Source organism: Scaptodrosophila lebanonensis, unplaced genomic scaffold (genome assembly GCF_003285725.1).
Source record: "Scaptodrosophila lebanonensis strain 11010-0011.00,11010-0021.00 unplaced genomic scaffold, SlebRS2 tig00000080-arrow-pilon, whole genome shotgun sequence".
Taxonomy (NCBI): Eukaryota; Metazoa; Arthropoda; class Insecta; order Diptera; family Drosophilidae; genus Scaptodrosophila; species Scaptodrosophila lebanonensis.
Window position 1 is genome coordinate 6182029 of NW_022060561.1, and position 20993 is coordinate 6203021.

At 37.0% G+C, this 20993-nt stretch overlaps 1 protein-coding gene across 2 annotated transcripts; it reads right to left on the reverse strand.

The window, feature by feature from the left end:
- Window positions 1-1222: 1222 nt before the first annotated feature.
- LOC115625777 lies at window positions 1223-20551 on the reverse strand. 2 transcript variants are annotated; one of them, XM_030520946.1, is made up of 3 exons: window positions 20463-20551; window positions 1566-2658; window positions 1223-1508 (listed from the first exon to the last, which is right to left on the reverse strand). In XM_030520946.1, exons 2-3 carry the CDS (start codon window positions 2451-2453, stop codon window positions 1452-1454), a joined length of 945 nt encoding a protein of 314 aa, XP_030376806.1. In that variant the 5' UTR covers window positions 2454-2658; window positions 20463-20551; the 3' UTR covers window positions 1223-1451. The 2 variants fall into 2 exon arrangements, with proteins under 2 accessions (XP_030376806.1, XP_030376807.1); XM_030520947.1 differs by having other exon boundaries at window positions 1566-2655; window positions 20463-20497.
- Window positions 20552-20993: the final 442 nt, after the last annotated feature.

Sequence of the window (20993 nt, forward strand, 5' to 3'; positions counted from 1 at the left end):
TCTACTACTCGATTTAGGTTTGACACCACAATTAGTTGTTGTTCTTGTTGCTACCACTAATTCCAGGTAACACGAGTGATTTTCAGAGCTTAAGCAACAGCTTTAAAATGCCAATTCAGTTCACATGCCAACCCGGAGACAATGTGGAGGTGTAAGGATACGGGCTTACCAGTATCTCTGACGCGTTGCATGACTGGCATAGCTGGCATGTTGTGTATGGATTTCCGTTTTACACCTACACCTACACAACACACACATACACACACACACCCACACGCATGTCCGTCCAGACTCTGACTCGCACAAAACACTTCAATTTCAAAATATAACAATTTTAATTACAAAATTTTGCGCTATATTGGCGAATGCAGCATCAGAGGCACAATGGGCTACATTGAGTCGATTCCTTAGATTGTTATAATATTGTCGATTCTATTCGGACAATAAACTCTATATACTCGTATGTTAATTAAAGAACGCTCTTAATAATACTAAGTCGCTGAAGCTATTGTGCACTCAGGATAAGGGTACACGATATAAAAATAGAAGTCGGAATATAACGTATAACTTACCGAATTCCAATTAAAAGCTTTTTGGAGATGCTTCACTATTTCATTTGACCGAAATACTAGTAGAGTATATTATATTTTCATTAATAGGCGCGCAGCTCTTTCAGTCAGAATGTGGAATTATTATTAGTTAATTCTTTTTTGCACTCTTTACCCGAAGGGTTAAAGGGTATACTAACTTCTTCAAGAGTCGGTCGGGTGAGATTTTACCATTCTAATTACAAAATAAATCACAGCCCAATAAGATCCAAACGATTGAGTTTGAGTTGAGAAATGTGGAATCCGCTGCCAACGTACGCTATGCTCCTCTTTAATTGGCAAAAGGACATATAGTTTTAAATTATAATACAAGATGCAAGTTCCAGAAGTGATTACTTGATATAGTATATATAATACTAAGTACTAATAATGAAAAAGATAGTTCAATCGTCTGAGATTTCTGAAATTGGTGACCATATTACGCCTCCTAAATGCTTCCCATATCAGTCTAACTTGAAGAGAGGCTACAAGGCAAGTGGTTTTGCTTAAATTTGTAAGTCAAACGCAAAACATCTCCTTATTTTGAGTTAGATAAGAAACACTATTAGCCATGCATCACAAAATGGGGGTTTCTTTAAAAGTTTTGGGAGTTATCTATTGACTCAGTATATCAATTCTATTTGTTATTTATTGTTCATGTGTCCGTTTTATTAAATTGATGAACATAGTGTTTTAAGTCGCAGCTGTAGAAACGGGAGTGTTATAAGTATGTGGGGAATGTAAATGCGATTTTTGATGTACTATACACGTTAAGTATGAGTATATATACTATTTTTGTGTCATAGAATTAATTCTATAAGAATTATTATTCGTAGGGGTAGTATTTGCCTGGAGAATTTTAATTTATGTTGATTCCTCCGATGGTTTATCGTCCTTTTCGTCAACCTCGGTCAGATCCACCTAGAACATAAATATATAGTTATAGTTAGGTTTCGGAATATTATCTCGTATACTTGCCACTTCATTCACTGGGATGGTACCGAAACGGAACCACACTTTGTTGCCGTTTTCATTAATCTTCTGCATTGACATATTGTCGATGCGAAGGACCAGTACGCAATCATCGCCCACCTTCGTGAATGACAACACTTTCCAAGTGTCTGTGCAGAGACTGTTTTGGTTGCGCAGAAGAGCCATGATAAATTCCTGATCCTTGGTCGCACTGTTGGGAATGTAGAGAGTGACATTGCGATCGGGTAACACGCTACCGCCTAGCTTTGCCTCCAAAGGTTTCCCATTCCAGATGGAAAGCTTCGCCACCACGTTCAACAGCCATTTAGCTGTCTTCTTGTCGGGACAGTCGACCAGCATGTACCCCGACTTGAATTCCAGACGGTCTAGGCTCAGCGAGTCGTCCGGGTCGCTGGCAACCTCTAACAAAACGGCCTCTTCAACTTTTATGAGATCTTTCGGGGATAGCGTCTCTTTTGGGTAGCCAACGGGCACAATAGCTACCAATTTTTCCTTGTCTTCGAGATCACGATCACGAGTGTTACTCTTTCTTTCTCCCTCCACTGGCTCTTCCTCACGAACTGTGTGCAACCTTTTTGGTATCGATGTGATGGGACGCGAATAATTTGAACGCTTTCGATCAGCATTCTGTGACACGTTTGGAACTGGACGTCGTTCTAGTGCTTTACGATATGCCTCCTCTGGTTCGAATCCATCTTTGAGGTAGCGCAGGTACCACTTATTGCCGGCGCCACTCAAACGCCTTCTTCCCAGCGCCGGATCATTAATTAGCTGGTTGTTGTTATTTGCGTTTTGATTCCCCATCCAGCGCTGCGGAGCTCTACTATTTTGTATTGGCCGCCAATGGGTGTCATTTGAAAACTCCTCGAACATTTTCTCTTTATAAATCTGCACTTAACTATTTTGATGACAGCCTGCTTGCGAATGAGCTTCTCTTGAAATACATGTGTCGACTTTTTCGCCTGCTACGTTAACATAACAACTTAAAAGATGAGTGAGATCTAGCTTTTCGACATAACAGTATCGATGTGATGATTAAAAGTGCAAAGAAGTCAGCTGTTGTGGCGTTACCAGACTGCTAAAAAAAGGAATCAAAAGAATTCAACTGATACTGTCGCTTTCAAACTCGAATTATTCGAATCGATTTGAATTTATGAAAATAATAATGATTAATTATCTAAATATCATTATATTTTTTCACAGTTGACAAACTGAGATGAGAATGATGGAATAAAACAGATTTTGTGATCTGTACTGTAATAATTAATTATCTAAATATCATTATATTTTTTCACAGTTGACAAAGTGAAATGAGAATGATGGAATAAAATAGATTTTGCGTTCTGTGCAGCTTTCTTTTCCGTTGTTTAATAATATCAAACACCATAAATGTATTTGCATACTATTAAAAGTTTCGTGTCTACCGCTGATATATATTATGTATGTACATACATACTAGTATATACATAAATGCTATTCATTGTAGTTTTTCTCAAATTTAAACTTATTTGCCTTTTTTCTTTCACCATTCAATTGGCGTTCTGAATAAATAGGAATTAATGATTGCCATGGACGTGAGTCAAAATAAATGAAAGCTTCATAAAGAAATGCTTCATATAACAAGTTTTGCTCTGATTGCCCTTCTTAAAAGAAGTTTTGTATAAACAACTGTCATATTCATTGCTTTGAAAAAAATTAAGTCCGAACATTTTGAAGAAATAATGGAGAATTATAATAACTAGTGTATAGTATGGAAATTTTTGCAGCATAAAAGTTAGATATCCCTGATCTGTATGTATATTTACATATGTTTTAATGGGGCTTGCGGCCCAAAGGGGAACAATTTATATACCACAGTCAATAGGAAATATATGTTTCTCCAGAAAGGCCTGGGCCAGAAGATCGAGCAGAACAATTCTGATTCCAATGACTATGCCAGCACAAGAAGAATCCCAAATAGGCTAATATCGGCAGAATACCCGCAAGTCAGCGTCTCTTGGGGTAAGGCTTACAACAAAAAAAACTGATAACAATTTGTTATACTCATATAAAATGTTATTTTAATTAAGAATTATTTTATGAATTTTCTGAAGTCTACATGAGTAAGTTCAGGATTAGGAAGGAAGGAAGATTCAATTTAGAATTGAAGTAGTTAAATTTTAAGGAATAACCCTAAAATGTTTTTGCTCCACTGTGCATCAGAGACATTGGATATAAATGAGAAGCACATAAAACTTTCGAAGCGATGTGATGCGAGGCGACATGGCCACCGCAACAGAGTACATTATTATGTTCATCGTCAGCATCATCGGAATCATCATCATCATCGACATCAGTAGCATCATTATGGGCAGCGCATTTAAATGTCAGTTGCTTGTGCATGTGTGTGTGAAAAATGAAAATGAAATGAGGCGCTTGCCAGTTGTGGGTGGACGTTACGAGAATCGCATAAAACAAAAGCTGAGCCCAAGCAGCGAACTTTCCGACAGGTAGGTGCCCGATTTATTTACTTCGCAAACCGCAATGACCCTCCCACTTCCCCTCCTTCCCAAATATCAAATATCCGACCCACTGACAGCTTACGAGAGCAGAAAATTTAAACCCGCACACACACTCATATATTTACTTACAATTATATTTCATATGCTTATGACATAATGACAGCCGGCTTTTCCGTATAGAGACACCCCCGACAAACACTGTGCCCCACACAGTGGCAACTTTTGGGGCATACTCCAACGCAGACGCCACACAGACGGCTACTGAGCAACTTTCTGACAGTTATGACTGGGATTCAAATGCAATCAACAAATTTGAGCCCGCCGCTGCGATGGTTATACGAATAAGTACATAGCAGTGGTTGCGGCCTTAAACCTCCTTACGTTACCAAAACCAAAACAGTCAAGTGTCGGAGGTTTATTTTTTTGCCACTGATCTCTTTAAAGCTCAACCACTGGCAATACGTGAAAATCACTTAAAGTGTTTTGCATAATAAAGTAATAATTTATGCCCCGCCGCTATGCAGTCAGTTCAAGTGGCGGAGTTGTGCCAATTTCCACACAAACTCACAGCATGGGTGGTTAAAGAAATAAATGGGAAAACGCCGAAGCTAGGAGAATAGAATTATAACCATATGTAAGAAATGTGGGTAAAGGCCTTTAAATACCCAACCTTGTCTTTAAATAGCTAAATTATTCGATGGAATTTGGAGACAAAAAATGCTTGGAAGAAATTCCCTCAAAAGAACTTATTTATTTAGAAATTCGACCCAAATAGGGAATAAGAGGAGGAAGTTAGTTGCTAAAATATGTTTCTTAAATGGTATATGAGAAGTTTCAAAAGCTATATATTATCTTTATTTAATCTTAGGATGTTTTTTTTTAGTTTGGGTATTTGTTGAACACTCTTTTATTTACAAATTCTCCATCAAACAGAAATATAAAGCAATCAGCGCTATTTGATTAAATATTTTTCAAAGTTCAGCTAAAGCGCTTCATTTAGTCTGTATGGAAGCACACGATAGTTTCTTGATTTCAACCAAATTTATATTACAAAATAACTTTATAGTTCTTCGTTCATTATTCAACATTTGTAATACAAAATTAAATCCTATTCCTTAATCCACTTTTAGATCGAATAAAGTTTAAATTTGAAATTTTTGAAGTATCATTTCAAAATTTTAAATACCAACGATATTTGGATAATAAATTATTCATTTGTCATAATATTTTCCATTTCATCATTAGGAATTAAAAATTTAACAATCATTATTTACTTTTATTCCCTTGGAAACAATAATTTTTTATTTTCATATTTTGGCCACTTGTACTCTGCGATGCGGAGGCGAGCTTCTGGTCACGCGTTTTATGCTTCTTTGGAGGAGTCGCGCGCTGGTTGCTTTTGGGGTCCCTGAGCCTTTTTGGGGTGCCAGCTTGGGGGTGGCTGGACACTTTGGGCCAGGCCTCAGCAGTTTGAATGCCAATATCTCTCGAATGCTGCTTCACTCCAGTACATGACCAGTCTATTTTGCTGCAAATCGAGCTGTGCAGCTTCAGCATCTCAGCAAAAATCTCCTTATCCTGCTGGTTGACATGTCGCTTATTTTGACCCTCGAAAAGACGGCACACCGCCTGCAGGTGGGAGCCCAGTTCCTGCATCTCTGCCTGGGCGGTGGTTGGTTGGGATGGGGGACCGCTAGACGCCACTACTATCGGCAAAGGCGTAGGCGATGAAGGCGCTGCCAGAGGTGTCGAGAATGGCGTATTCGCCGTCTCGGCTGCGTTTGCTGCACGCGAAGAAGCAGAAGATGGACACAAGAGGGGGTAGCTGTGGAGCGTCACGGACGGTGGAGCAGACTTTGGTGGGGATCTGGCCACCAGAGACCTACGCGCGAAAGGATTCGCGCCTGCTACCGCTTCGTTGGTTTTTAGCCACAATTCTTCACCCAGGGTTGCCAAAGGCGCGCCATGCGTAAAGGAAAGAGGCGACTCCAGGTAGACCGTAGGTTGCGCCGGTTGTACGCCTGGTGGCTGGTCGGTGGGGGCCACTTTCTGTAGCCCATGCCGTTGCATGTCGGTCATCGAGGCGGATTCGTGGCGAGTTCCCTCGATGGCCAAGTATTTCTCCTTGACGGGATGGGGGTTATCCCGCCCCTGCTCGGTCACCAGAGCCCCACTGGGATGCACCGCCGATGCGGTAGGGGTTGGAATATAGCCCGTCCGGCCTTTATATAAACTCGCTTAAGAACCCAGCCAAAATATGTTTTGATCCTAAAAGGCTGCACCAGGATTTGGAGTATTAGGTCCGAATTACCGGGAGGTCCTAAAAGTATGCAGCACCAGCGCTGCAATTTACCAAGCCTTGAACCGCCCTCTGGTGTCAAAGCCTGGCACTCTCTTGAGGAGCGGCTGGGTGACCACCAGATGTGTGTGTGTGTGTGTGTGTGTATGTGAGTGTGCATTTGCGTGAGTTCATCAATCATATTTAAATCAATTAAGCCAAGTTAGCGTTAATGTGTTGCGAATGTGTGCTGTTTGCCGTTTTGGCATTCAAATCAGTTGAAATAAGATATTGGCCAGGCCGAGCTCTTCACTGGGAACGTACAAATAATTAATTAATGCCGAGGCAGTCTCAGCTTTCCCGCACACACAAACACACATACACGTTCAGCCATTCATGCGCATTTAAATGTCAAGCGGCATAAAAACTTTTACAAGTGCTTGTCAAACTTTTAAAGTGCAAGCAACAACTAATTAAAAAAAATCAGCCGAGGGGTGGTACGGGGCAGAGTAGCGACAACGAAGAGTTTTCAACATGTTAAAGTGCCTCCAAGTACGGGGAGCATGCCACATAACTACAAAATCATTTTACAATTTTTGTATCATAAAGCTGAAAGTTCGTATCGGAGGTAGCCTACAGGAGGCAAGACTGTGGAGTGGGGTTGGAAAAACTTGTTTTTAAAAGTCATTTGTGCCCAACTCATGCTGTTCGCCTTTCCTGGCTTGGTCGGGTTGGGCTGGGTTGGAATGGGTTTTGGTTTTCGGTTTTGGTTGCCACTAGTTGGCCATAATGTCAACCAGCCAGTGAGGGCACTCATTACTCATTTGCCATAAACTTTCGTTGACTTTTCATATTTTCTAAAATGCAGCTGCAAATATAAATGCAAGCCATACAGTAGCAATCAAATATACTTCGACTAAAATAAACTAAAATAAAAATTTAGATTCTATACTTGTAGATGCCTTTGAAATAATAATACTAATCTAAAATTTCTAAGCATTACATAATCATTATAAACACAAAACATAACAAACTAATTCTTTAAATACCTCCTTTTATTCTTTGTAGTAAACAATATTTTGCATGTTAAGCAATGCAATTTAGACAGACAGAAAATTAGTATAATAATTTTTATTTTAATGGGAACATGTCGCCAATTTTAAAAATTTCTATAAAAAGCTGCAACAATTCATTTTAATTATAATTAAACTTGGATTGTGTATATAGAATGAGAATTTTTTGTGCAGATTATCTGCCTGTTGGACTGTGACATATAATTTGCACATTTGTAAAATAATTATCATTAGAATATTGTATAAGCTTATTAAAAAAATATTTTAAAAATAACATATAATACATAACATAAAAATGTAACTTAAATAAAAATAAACCCGAAAATGTAGTTAAAATAATTTAACAAAAGTATTAAAACAAAATCGAAGAAGAATGGAATAAAGGAAAATAATATATTGCTAGAAAAATGAGTTTGCTTTTTACGAGTTTTACTTCCTCCAAAATGTACTCCAAAATATTGCTGTTTTTAATCTCTAGTCTTTAAATCTCTAATTTCATATGATTTTATCATAACAATGAAATCATCTTTCTTAAATTAAAATAAAATATACATTGGCTTGCATATTCAACATAAAATTTAATTAAGACCTTAATTTACTGTTAGATTTAATATTTTTTTGCGAGCTGTACCCTATATATAGTATATATTTTTTTTGCCCAAATTATAGATAACAATAAACAAATAGAACATTATTTGCTTTACTCTAAATTTAGAGAAATACGTCTAGCGCATATAAAACCGCCAAAATATTAAATAACTTAAACTTATTAATGTTAACTTTATTTAATGCAAAAATAGGTGCCCAGTAGTGTTGATGATTTTCAGCGAAAGTTGTCAAAGTACTTGTGCTGCCTACTGTGCAGAAAGCCGCACTCATTATGCGCTTAAACGCTCATATTGATTTTGCTAACCATTAAGGCATGCATTCGCAAACATACAGACACACAAACACATATACATATAGAACTATGTGTGTGTTTCTACATACATACTTAAGTATATGGAACAACTTGTGGCCAGTCGCTTGCTGTAGTCATTGTGAAGCGGTATGGGGCTGGTAGAGCCGGGAGAGGGGACTGGGGCGCAAACAAACAGCCCGCCAACATATCGCCTGCTATAAATTCTGCACTTAAAAAGTTTTTGTACAGTTTGAGCAGCACTTTTTTATTTGGGAGCGGCTGGGGCTGTGCATGGCTAGCATGGTTGAAGGGGGAAATGGGGTGCTTACAATTTATTTTTTGTACAATAATTTGTGGTAGGCTTTCATGGCATAATCTGCCGGCTGCAAGTTTTTGTTGCCCCACTTTTTGTCATCACTTTTGGCAACTGTAATTTATTTGATAATTTTGCTCGTTTTGTTGTTGTTCTTCTTCTTGTGACCCTGTTGCTGTTGTTGTTGTTGTTGAGCACTTGTTAACATCAGTGGTGGCTGTAGCGGTGGTGTTCCTTTGCTAGACATAGTTCGTTATGCCATTGGGGCGTGGCAGCTTCGTACATGTGTTTTCTGTCAGCCTCAAAGAGTCGGCAACAACAAGTGGCAAGGCCGACTGTGGCACCATGCATAGAAATACTTTCACATGTGTATGTATGTGTATGTGTGTTGAGTTCGCCTTGAATGTCACTTCTTTGTGGTTGGTTCAAAGTGCATGTACCTAGTTAGTGGCTGTTCGGATTGCAAAACTTCACGTCTCAAAGTTTCACATTTCCCTGCTTTTATTTATATTAGAAATAAACTAAGACTATGCACGATGCAGTGAAAATGTATTGTTTATTCTTTTCCTTTTTCCACTTTCTCATAACACAAATTATAAATAGAGAGATTCCTTACTAGTTACAATGATAGACAAAAAAATCTAAAGACAACTTTAACTTGCTGGTATACTTGTATAGTACTATAAACTCACGAGCGAAACAAATTAAGGTTTTTAAATGATTTGCTTTAGAGCAAGGGAATTGATTTTCGAGAGAAATAGTTAGCATATCGATTCAACTCTAATTTTGTTTACAAAGATATTTCTTCTTGAAAGTCTGCTGCTGCTGCTTCACACCCTATTGACCTTTCCAACAGATTTATATAAATTATAAATGTTAAATTGTAATTAAGACTGAACACCTAGTTTAGGTTGTATTTGTATTTAATTATAAGTTTAATTTAAGTAATAAATATAACAGTATTCTACGCTAAAGCTATACTACATACACGTTTAATATATAAGTATATTCAAAATTTTCCTAATCAGCATGATGAATGAACGCCTGAATGTCGGAAACGGCCAAGCGTCGGATATCATTCTCTTTTGTTAAGTTTGTTAAGCAGCAATTGTTTTTCATTTTTTAGAAAACGGCTTTACATTTGAGAGCAAATACTAAGAATATAAATAAAATATTTTTCAATTTAAGGAAAATGGTTTTGATTTTTATAAAATTCGAATCTTATGTATATATGAAAACCTGCATTGAAATAATTAACTTAAGTAGTCTGTACTCAGTATTTCTCTCCCGATTTCGTGGAAATAAGGAAGACTATTCGAAGAGTGTTGGCATGTGCGAGCAACTCGTATTTCGAAATGAACAGCTATATCCTTACGGTATATGCGTGAGGGGCGATATGGGAGCTGATCTAACAGCTACAGCTGACATTTAAGCGTGTGTGAGGGGAAAGAAGGCAAGGGAATGTGTGGCTAACGCAAAGTTTGATGTTTTTCTTTTTCTTCCAACATCAAACTTTTGTTACCTTTTTGTAGTTGCCTTTGCAGCTGTAGTTGTTGCTGTTGTTTTAGTGGCTGTTGTTGTTGGCTTACACCTCATCAAGGTACCCAACGCGGTAGCAAAGTGTTTGAACTTTTTGCAATTGTTGAAATTTTTACGCTTAAGTGATTTCTTGTGTAGCATACTTTTGGGTGCACTTCTGCAGCAGCCGCTCTATTACGTACATTGTATCTATATATAGATAAATATCTCAACACACACACACACACACTAGCAGAAGCACGCACATAGAGCGCTTTAAAGGTTCGACTAAACGGCGGCCAAAAAATTGAAGCACGCATTGCGGCGCGTAGCGATTGCTTCAAATGGCTGCTTAGTTGCATTTGTGTGCGTGTGTTACTGTGTGTGTGTGTGTGCTCTATAAAATTGTCTGTGAACTTGTGCATGTGCGTGTGACTGGCGCCAAATTGAAGGCGTTTAGCGTGGCAGCAGAAGGACACTTAAATTGTTTTCCCTCTTTTTTTTTTTTTGCTTTCCACACATTTATTTTGTTCTTCTTGCGGAACATTCATAAAAAATGCACGACTCTATATGTATGTGTGTAGAGACAATACTCGTCGTTCTTGTATATTCTTCTCGTTCACCAAATAGCTATTGTGATGTGAATGAGTTTGTGGGCTCTCTTATTAGCTTGAATGGGTTTGTTTTGCTTCACTTTTTGACATCAAATATTTGGGTGTGCATTTTAGATAGCACTTGAAAAATGATGGATTGCTAATATTTGGAAATGAAAATATTTGTATACTTTGTACATTAAATGTACAACAGTTTATTATGTTTGTGGGAGGTGAAAAATGTAATAGGCAGAAGGAGGCGTGGCACACCCCACAAAGTATATATATTCTTGATCAGCATGACCAAACGGGTCGATCGAGCATTTTAAGTTATTCAAAAACGTCACTGCGAAAAAGACCAGATTATTGACCTAATTAGTTGCTGCCATCACAGATTAAGAACCCTTTTTTTCGTATTTTCATCCCCATTTTCTTTTAAATGTCTCCATCAGAAGTTAAAAGCTTACAAATGTATTATTAGGAAAACAAACACAAAATCTAACAAATGACACATTATTCTGTATAAAAAATATTTTATAAAACTATTTTAATTATACTATAGCTTTTCAGAACTATTCTGTTCAGATAGACTTATGGTCGATTTTGTAAAAATACTGCTGTATTGAGTTTGCAAGCATTTTACATTTTAAATTTAATTTCAAATTGTCTTTAAATAAAAAACCATTTTGATACAAAATGGCATGCTAATTGCTCATGTTCATAAAATTTGTGTGATTGGCGCAAAATTTGTATATTTATATTACATATGGTGTTATTTAGATCTATAATGAATAATAATAAAGTTAATAGTTTAAAAATGCATGTTAAATTTTAGTTCGTAGTATTTGCACAATTGTTAAAAAATGTTTTACTACTTATAGAAAAACAAAATACTAAAATGTAAACGCATCAAAAAAACAAATATATGTATAATATATAGGAAATAAAGAACTGCGATGATTAATTTGATACTGAACATTTTTGGAGTTGCTCAATATTAATATTTAGTCGTTTCTTTGAATGTATTTATAACGTTAAAGCTTTGACTTTAAAAATGATATATTAAATGTTGTGCTGGAACGAACTTAACAGTAACTTTCTATAGTATGTTGGAACGGGAATATGTTTTATTGCATAAAACTTCGCATATTTCTTGAGTACCCTTGCAAATAATGTGTGTTTAATATAAATATCTGGGTTGTATGTCCCTTTCCTCGCTCTCAATCTCTCTTATTTTAAATCATTTAAATGATTTAATATGCTTACAGGAAGTGAAGATAAAATTTCGCAGAGTCTGCTTATGGCAATCATTTCTTCCAGGAACTGTTTGACAGTTATTTAAGCATTTATTTAAAATAAATTTCCGCTGGCAATCGTTTGAGTTTTGCCTTCGTTTCGTTTCACTTCAACTTGAACTTCAACATCACATCAACTTCAACTTGAAGCGTTAAAGTCATTGTTTGTCAAATTCTGTTTCATCTCACAGAACACACACAAACCCTCAACCGCAATTGCTTGGCTCTCAGGCATTCATAATTTTAATATCTGCATATTGTGTCGTGCAATTTTCTATAAAATAGCATAAATATAAATACATGCAGGTATACGATCCACTTAGCCTTCCCCTCCCCCTCCGCCACAACCCCAACCATTTATTTGTCTGACTTTTGTTTTTGAAAGTCGTGCAGCTTCCGCATGAGCTTCCGTTACAAACACCACTGTTTACGGCGAACTCCCGAGCCCGTCACAAGTTTCTGGGACTGGGCAGACATTCCATCAACCGGTTTCGTTTCGTTTGGTTTGGTTCGTTTCGTTTTTCTCCGCTCGTTTTGGCTTATTAAACATTTATTGTGTTTGTTGCTGAGTTTCCGCTACAATTTGTTTTAGACTTCCTCTAGTATTTCGGCTTTGGCTTTCATTTCATTGAAGAGTTTTGCTGACTGGAGTCGGCGGGCCGGCTTTTTTACGGCCCAGTCGCTCACGCCTACTTATTTTAAATCCGTAACCGTTTACACATCAACAACTTGGCACTCTCTTATCTCCCGACTACATTTGATGTGTCCCATGTGCGTTGCGGGCCGTGCAGGATCAGAGAGGCGGACCACGATGCCATCGTCGTCTCGGTTTACACAAAGACGGCATTGAATTATCACACTCTTTTGTTTGCCTGCATGTTCTGTATGTGTGTTTATTTGTAGCAGGCTTTTAGGCGCTTGGCAACTGTTATGTGCCTTTTATGTTGCGTGTGCAACCGTCGACTGATACGAGCATAACTTAAAGAGCGCGTGGCGTAGAAAATTGCTTTGCTTTCCTTCTCTTATTCCTTTAGATATTTTTTTCTTGTCTTTTCCCGTTGTTTGCTAGTACTTTATAAATTATGATTTGTGTTGACTGTGGGGCTATGGGGCTGTGGGCTGCAGGCTTTCGGCTGGGTCTGGATCTGGAGGCGGAGGCCGTTAAGCAAATAAGACGGGCCTGGGCGTAGTCTCAAGTGTTGCCAACAAGTTGCCGGCATTTTTGCCGCCTCATTTCGGTTATAAATGGGCAGGGACCAGGCGACAGGCGACTGATGGGTGGGTGGCGTAGTAAGTTGGCTCAGAACGGGGGCGTCACTGGTGGCGTATCTTGCGAAAATATCAATTACAATTAAATAGATTAAACCTTATCATGCAACAACTGTCGCACAAGTGTCTTGACAGCGTCGACAACAACAACAACAACAGCAAGAACAACAGAAACAACAACTTACAGCACCAATGGGCCCAAGACACCGAACGTTGGGAAACACAGTGGTTGGTTTTATTTAACGAATTTCGGCAAATACAAATGTCTCAAAAGAGTGAATAAGATAACGAATTAGTTTATTATCTTATATATGTGTGTGAAGGCTTCTAAATAGAAATTACAAGCCCTTCAACAATACTCATTTTTTTACATTGCTTCAAAAATATCGTATTTAAATTTTTACAGAGTACCATAATTCAGTAAGACGTGTTACAGAAAAATTATTTACTTCTTGAACTTTTTTAGTAATCACTACCTATTAAAACGTTTGCTATAATAGACTATATTGTCGATATGAGGATATCTGTGCAAGTTTCTGTTGAGGTATTTGTTGATAAGAATGCCGATTTGGTAGATGGGACAACGATTTTAGTTACACAAACTTTTTAGTAGAGAACCATTAAACAAAGTCAGCTTTAATGATTCTTTCCATTCAACTCCCCATTGGGAGGATCGACATAGAGCGAAATTTTACTTAAGCCATATGATTGTGCTATGAATTGTTTAAATAAATAAATGTTTGGTATTGTTAAAAACGCTCACTGAGAATTACATATCTCTGACTAGCTAGCACCGAAGTAAACGTAGGCGGAGTCCGGAATTCAATAAAGAAAGAAAAGCTAGTATATAAGACAAGAAATCTATTTGAAATTTGAACTTAATATATAATAATAATTTTTTACAGTTTTCTTTTTTCTATTCGTTTGTGTATAGCGTTCTTGTTGATGCGTTTTTTAGTGAGTCGAAAGAGTTTTTGGCTTACACAAACAAATGAGTTAAATTAAAAGTAAGCTGAACCTTATTGAATTGCTCCACAGTGCGATAACGGAAGCAGTACCGTTATAACAACAATCAGGAAAACAAACACACACTCATGGTTGCATGTTAGACACGACATGCCAAGACAGCCCAAAACCAATACAAGTGCGCTGACACACCAACACCAATACCGAGACACACTCACGCACACTCACACACAACACACAGAGGCGCAACGATGGCGCAACAGTAAAAACGCTTTACAAGATTAATGAACGTACAAAAGTTTAGAGACAATGGACGACCGGCAATAGGAACGGCGACAAAGACGGCGATGGTGATGGCGACGCCACTGACGTGAACGAGAACAGCAACAATAAATAACAACAACAACAAGAACAGTAAGAACAAGCAACATAATGACACGACATGGCTGGAAAGGAGCGCGCACACAATACAAAATATATAGCATACATTTAGGCGCGCAAAGTCTGTAAGTCGTGCAAATTTATTTCGACGTAAATTTCATTTTACTAATCGAATCGATTCTCTTATGCGTTTCATTTCATTTTCTTCCCTAGTAGGCGGCTATTTGCTCATTTCCTTTTGTTTGCCACTGAAATTATTCTTTTTTTGGCGCTCATCATCACCATTTGTTGGCCACGCTTTGGTGTAATAAATTGTTTGGCTAGGTCAGTTAGGTCAGGAAGGCCTTGAATCTGGTCGGCCAATAATTTGCTATTGTGGAGCTGTGACGGTCACAGGTCATAGGCATGTCCATAACTGAGTTGGCAAGTTTAAGGACAAGAAAGTAGTTAACGCCAAATGAACTTTTATTTGAAAAAAGAATTAAACTGATTTGGCAGGGAAATAGAGAGCGATCTGAATGGTACTACTATTTATACATTTTTTACCGAGGTAATACTATATTTTATAATTAATGTAATCACAATATTCTTATTTATTATTTACAATATAATTCATTTAGTTGTAGGTAAAGTTTACCAAATCTTTTTCGCAAACAATACATACAAATATTGAAAATAAAATAAAAATTATTTAACATATAGGACTGCTGATAAGGTTGCAGAATCAGACGCTGACGATTCCGACGACATTGTATGTCCAAATGCCAACATTATATGCTGCCAACACATTATGGGGGGATTTGACCTTGTTCCAAATGAACTTAAATCACAGCCTATGTTTAATCAGAATCCATAGCAGAACTTGCTAAGCGGGTTGTATTTTTTATAATTATATATTCTCCTTCGATTTGATAAAAACATTCAATATAAGGTCACAATCATTATAGTATCTTTGCAATAAGAAGACGATGTTGTTAAAGTATGTACTGAAATAGATAGGAATTGAACCTACGGTGCCTTTAAACAACATTGCACACATCTGTAAATCCATTCCAACCACAACTATCAATATAAATACTATATACCATTTATGCTATACAATTTAGCCCCCAATTAGACAATACTTTTGAAATAAAAACAAAGAGGCAAATAATTTTCCCAAAAAATATTAAAATTCAAAATAAATACAATTAAACGCAATTTAAGTGACAAATTAAACAAAGCAATCAAAGTGAAGTTTAATGAAGTGAATAGGAATTTTGTGGGTTTTTAATTAATGTATTTTAAAGGTGGGATTTTAGTGTTGCTTAAAATTAGTTGGTTAGATTTGGATTTGGCTTTTATTTATTTATTAAATGTTCCTATGCGATTTGAAATCGACATGCGAATTGTAAAAACAAACTATAGCTCCGTGGCCTCAATCGAACTTTAAGTGTGAAAAAGTTTGTCTAACATTTTCATGAAGGAACAGTTCTACAGAAATATGTATATATTACTGGAATTTTTTTTTTTTTGAAATTAGTTATCTTTTAATTCCGTTTGGCAGAGAAAAACCAAAATAAAAATCTATTGCTTTATCGCCAGCATACAGCCATTATATTAACTGCACTGACAAGTTAGAAAAGCGCTCGAAACAGCAGGAAAAGCTTGTAACAAACACATAAAAGCGTATTGGATGACATATTTCGAATTGCTTGGCTCAGCCACTTTCCACTTCCCGCAATAACTTGGCGAAACAATGTCATGTGAGCCCCATAAGCAGGCAACTTATGGCATTGAGTTTTATGCCGAACAGGTGCCTGCTAATCAACACCTGCCTCACCCCACCAACCCACCAACCCACCAACCCACCAACCCACCACCACACCACCACACCAAACACCAGCCATCAGATGGTCGCACACCTTGGCAGCCTTTCCGTTAGCCAGAGCACAACACATCAGGCCCGGTTAGGGAGTGCGTCAGACCCTGTGGCCGCATCAACGCATTGCTCGCTTATTATTTATGTATGAAGAGACGTTAGCGCGACCAGAAACTTTTACGGAGCTGTAAATTTAAACGGGCCAACGGGCGCTGCACATCAAGCAAGCGAGTGGCAAAGGGAACCCCAGCCAGTACCCAGCCAGTACTGGAGCAGGTCCATGTCCAGGCGCCAGCTTCACATAAAAATCACTACAAGAAAATGATTGTTGTTGCCTACTTTGCTGCGCTGCTGGTTCTTTCCTTTCTGCAAGCTCCCTTATTGTGTGCGCCACGATGTTTACTTCCTCTTTGTGCCTTTGTTTTTATTGCTTCATTTTCGATTATCGCGCATTGCACTTATCGCCAACAGCCACCCACCATGCCAACCCCATCAGCACTTGCCTTTGCAGCTTCTTCGTTTCTTCCCCTCCCCTCCCTTCCCCACCCTTCCCCTCCCTTCCCGTCACTACTCGCCTGCCGTTGTCAACATCTTCGATCTTCGTCTGGCGCCTGAATGAAAAATAAAGCGCACAAAAAATGGTAGCATTGGGGTTTAGTTGAAAAATACTCAATCACATTGTTCTAGCAGTTGTTTTTCTGGATTTTTTTTTGTATTTTTTTGTTTTGTTTTGTTGCCCTTGTTGTCGACGTCTGTAATTGTTGCTTGTTGATTTCTGCTGGCAGTTTCGTGCCATGCCAATGGCAGGCAGCACTTTGCGATTTTTCTTCTGTCTTTAGGCAGCATTTATTTTGTTGCATCCATTTTTTGTTGCTTTGTTTTTTTTTTTAGCTCTACTACTTGAGTAGAGCACGCAAAGGCAGTCTGAGACTTTAGGCCGACTAGCCGAGTGCTTTACTTCTTTGGCCATCTCATGCTCAGCTGTAAGTGGCAAGTGGAGAGTTGGCCATCGATATAAAAAGCGGGGCTCGGTGTACAGTGAAGCTTGGCCGACAACTAATGAAGTCTGAAGTGGCCATTCAATTGTGTTCACATTTCCTAGCAACAATCGAATTTAAGCCACTTGTTAAGCTTGAGTTAAAAACATGCCAGCAATTGATATTTAGAAGTTCTTTCAAATAAGTATTTCTCAAAATAAGACTTTAAACCTAACCTAACTTAAGCCTAACTGGAGCTCAGAAAACAAAAAGTAGGTATGTATCTACATTTTTCATTTCTTAAATCACATTTTAAATTTAAAATGTAAATATTTGTGTCATGATAAGAATATTAATAGGTGTAAGTACAATTTAAAGATACAGTAGATGCTGTGTACTTGATATTAAATAACACTTTAAGTATTTTGAAATAGCAGTCAGGCTACTCTTTTAAGCTGCTGATGTATAAATGAATAGATATAATTATACGAGTATATATAAATATAAATATAAATAAATATATATATAAATATATGTATTAACTCTAATGTGCTCGGCCATTATGTGCAAAACTATGTTTTAATAAGCTTGTATTTGAAAGATGTAGTAGTTTTAGTAGAAAGGGAAAAGCTGAAAAGCTAGCTCCAACATCTAAAGCCAAAGCAAATTTCTCCGTCATACAAATATAACAAATATAAGGTCACGGTATTATAAAATATTTAAATAACGTTATTCTGGTTTTGACTTTTCTAAATGGAACTTTGTTCTTATGAGTTTTTAGTGTTGAACTGCAAATTTCTCTTCGTTTAAGACCTCATTTCATTTTTACAAATTTTTAAGCTTCATAAAAGAAGAAAATGCTTCCAATGATTGGACTATTTATGACATAATATATTAGTCAATATTTTCCACTCATCCTACTCTTGTACTCCTTTTTATCTAAATTCGTGTTGGCTTAAAAATTCCTTTTCTAATTCTGTATTATTTCCAAATTATGAGAACCATTTCAATAATTATTATTACAAATTATTTGATTGGATGACTTCTGATCAAATGATACAAGTATTATAATAATTATAAACATTTCAATTCAATTCTCATTTAGTGCCTTTTAAAATAAATTAAACTTGTATTGCCTTTAATTTGAATGAGCAATCGTATCGAACAGAAAACTTAATTGTATTAATATATTTAATGGTCAATTGAATAGTTTTAATTGATACAAAATTTGGGAACACTGTAAAGTAAAACAATTATTGAGTTAGTTTTCTGTGCTTAATAAAGAGAAAAAGTTCCTCCTACTAGGAAAAGAATGGTGGCAAGTAGTTGTATTCAAAAATTATTATCACTATAATTATATATGGAGCTCCTAATATTAAAGCTACTAGCCAGTCCCCAATTCCACTAATTATAATTGGTAAACCGATATTTATGCGATAGATCGTAAATATACTTACTAGATTTTTCCCTTTTTAATCAAAAGTAGAATATAATATAATAAATTAAATATTTATGATAAACAAACTAAAGTTTAAAGTCACTCAAAAGCTAATAGTTATTTCTTTTTTCCTCAATATGCAATACCATTATTTAAATGCCTTTACCATTTGCTAGATGTGGCAACGTATATAGGTATGTAGAATAGTTGATAATGTGCATATTTCAAAAGGCTTAATAACACTAAGAATAGCAATTGGAATGGAATAGGTATGTCCCTGTCACCTGCATTCAATTGCTTTGCTATCTCATCTCTGGCAGCACTAATTTACCTCATCCGCTGCCGCCTAATCGCTTTCTACTGTACCAAAAATAATCCATTTCCCCAGACCCAACTAAACCATACCAGTCCGCCCATCGCCCATCGCCCACCACCCACTCAATGCCTAAGCGTACAAAAACTTAACCTCACCCAATGCAAAGCTACGTGTGCCATTTGCCATTCGCCGCTGAAAACGACAGCCAGAAGAAGAACAATCTGGGTAGGGCCGCCAATATTTCCCACTCAATTGGATGGAGCGTTTGAAAAATTTTCGCCTGCCATTGCCAAAAAAGGCAGCAAGGACAGCAACAACAAATAGTGCAGTCAATGGCTGCCTAGTCCGTTTCCTTGCCTTCCAGTCTGCCTGACGGCCCGGCTGCTGCCTGTGCCCTGCCTCTGACTGTCTCCCGATATGGGCGTGTTCGCTTCCCTCGTACTTCCCTTGTCCTTCCCTCCTGCACTCCCCCCAGGCACCGATCGGTAGTTGGCCTTTTGTTTCAAACCAACTCGTGCGCCATTTCCTAGCCAGTTTTACTTTTTAATTGACATTTGTTTGCTTATGTGTGTGTGTGTGTGTGTGTGTGTATGTGTGTATGTGTTTGTGTTTGCGAGCACTTTGCAACCGGCGGCAGACATTTTTGTAATTATAGCACAAAATTGATTTGATTTTTGATTTTAATAAGTATTGACAGTATTTTTAATGAAGTACATGCATTGCAAAGGCCATTTGAGCTGCAGGCATGTTTCTGCGTCTCGGTGTATGTGTGTTCGAGTGTTTCTGTCTGTGTGTGTGTGTGTATCTGCATAGCAAATCCATCTAAAAGTATGCACATTTAAGTGTAATTGAATATATTGTGCAAATATTCGATTGGGAGACGTTCACACCACAAACTAGATAGCTTCCTCAAAAAGTTAAATTTGATGATATAAAAAAAAGTCTTTTGTAATATGTTGCTATTATTTTAAATTGTATTTTAATTTATTAAAGGCATTAGCAAGGATTTGTAAGTATCCCTCGGAATTAGTTACTACTTCCACCCTGTTGATTATATAATTAACTATCCAGATAACTGAACAAATTTTGAATGCATTTGTAATTTTGAATACAAGTATTGGCATAAAAATGTTTTTGAAAAAATATTTTCCTATACATTCTTCAGTATATGTGTGTTATTGTTTTGTTTTTTGTATACTTACGTTTCTCTTCACCAAACGCTGACACGTCCTGCTTCCACAGGTTTTGAGCCTTGAACGTGAGGTTCCAACGTTGTTTAATATTGCAATAACTGCAAACAAAAAGTAAGATATATAGTAGGATTTAGAATATTCTATACTGCTTCAGTCGTTACATCCGATTATATTTAAATATTGTTCTCCTTATCCTTTTCCTTCATTTTCTTTAATTTATCGCGTCGTTAGTTGGTGATATTAATAGTAATATTAATATTCGAATTCATTTACTGAGCAAGTGTCTCACACATTTCAAAACCCCGAATTATATGAATAATGAAATGAACAAGTTTCTTTACATTAAAAAAAAGTATAATAATATTCATATTCAGACTATACTATACTTGTATTCATTAAAATGAACCAATTTTGCTTGTACGGCTGATAATAATTAGAATGAATAGTACATATACGCACATGTCTATGTTATCTTTTCAGATGAGAAATAATTTAATGTGGAAGGGCCAGATGGCAACAACTTCTTTGTCCATGATATTG

What these genes read in the sequence shown, in the direction of transcription:
- LOC115625777 (XM_030520946.1), bottom strand. Translation starts at nt 2,453, where the DNA reads ATGTTCGAGGAGTTTTCAAATGACACCCATTGGCGGCCAATACAAAAT. An exon ending in CCATCCCAGTGAATGAAGTG is followed by an intron (nt 1,509 to 1,565) that starts GCAAGTATACGA and finishes TTTATGTTCTAG; the next exon opens with GTGGATCTGACCGAGGTTGA.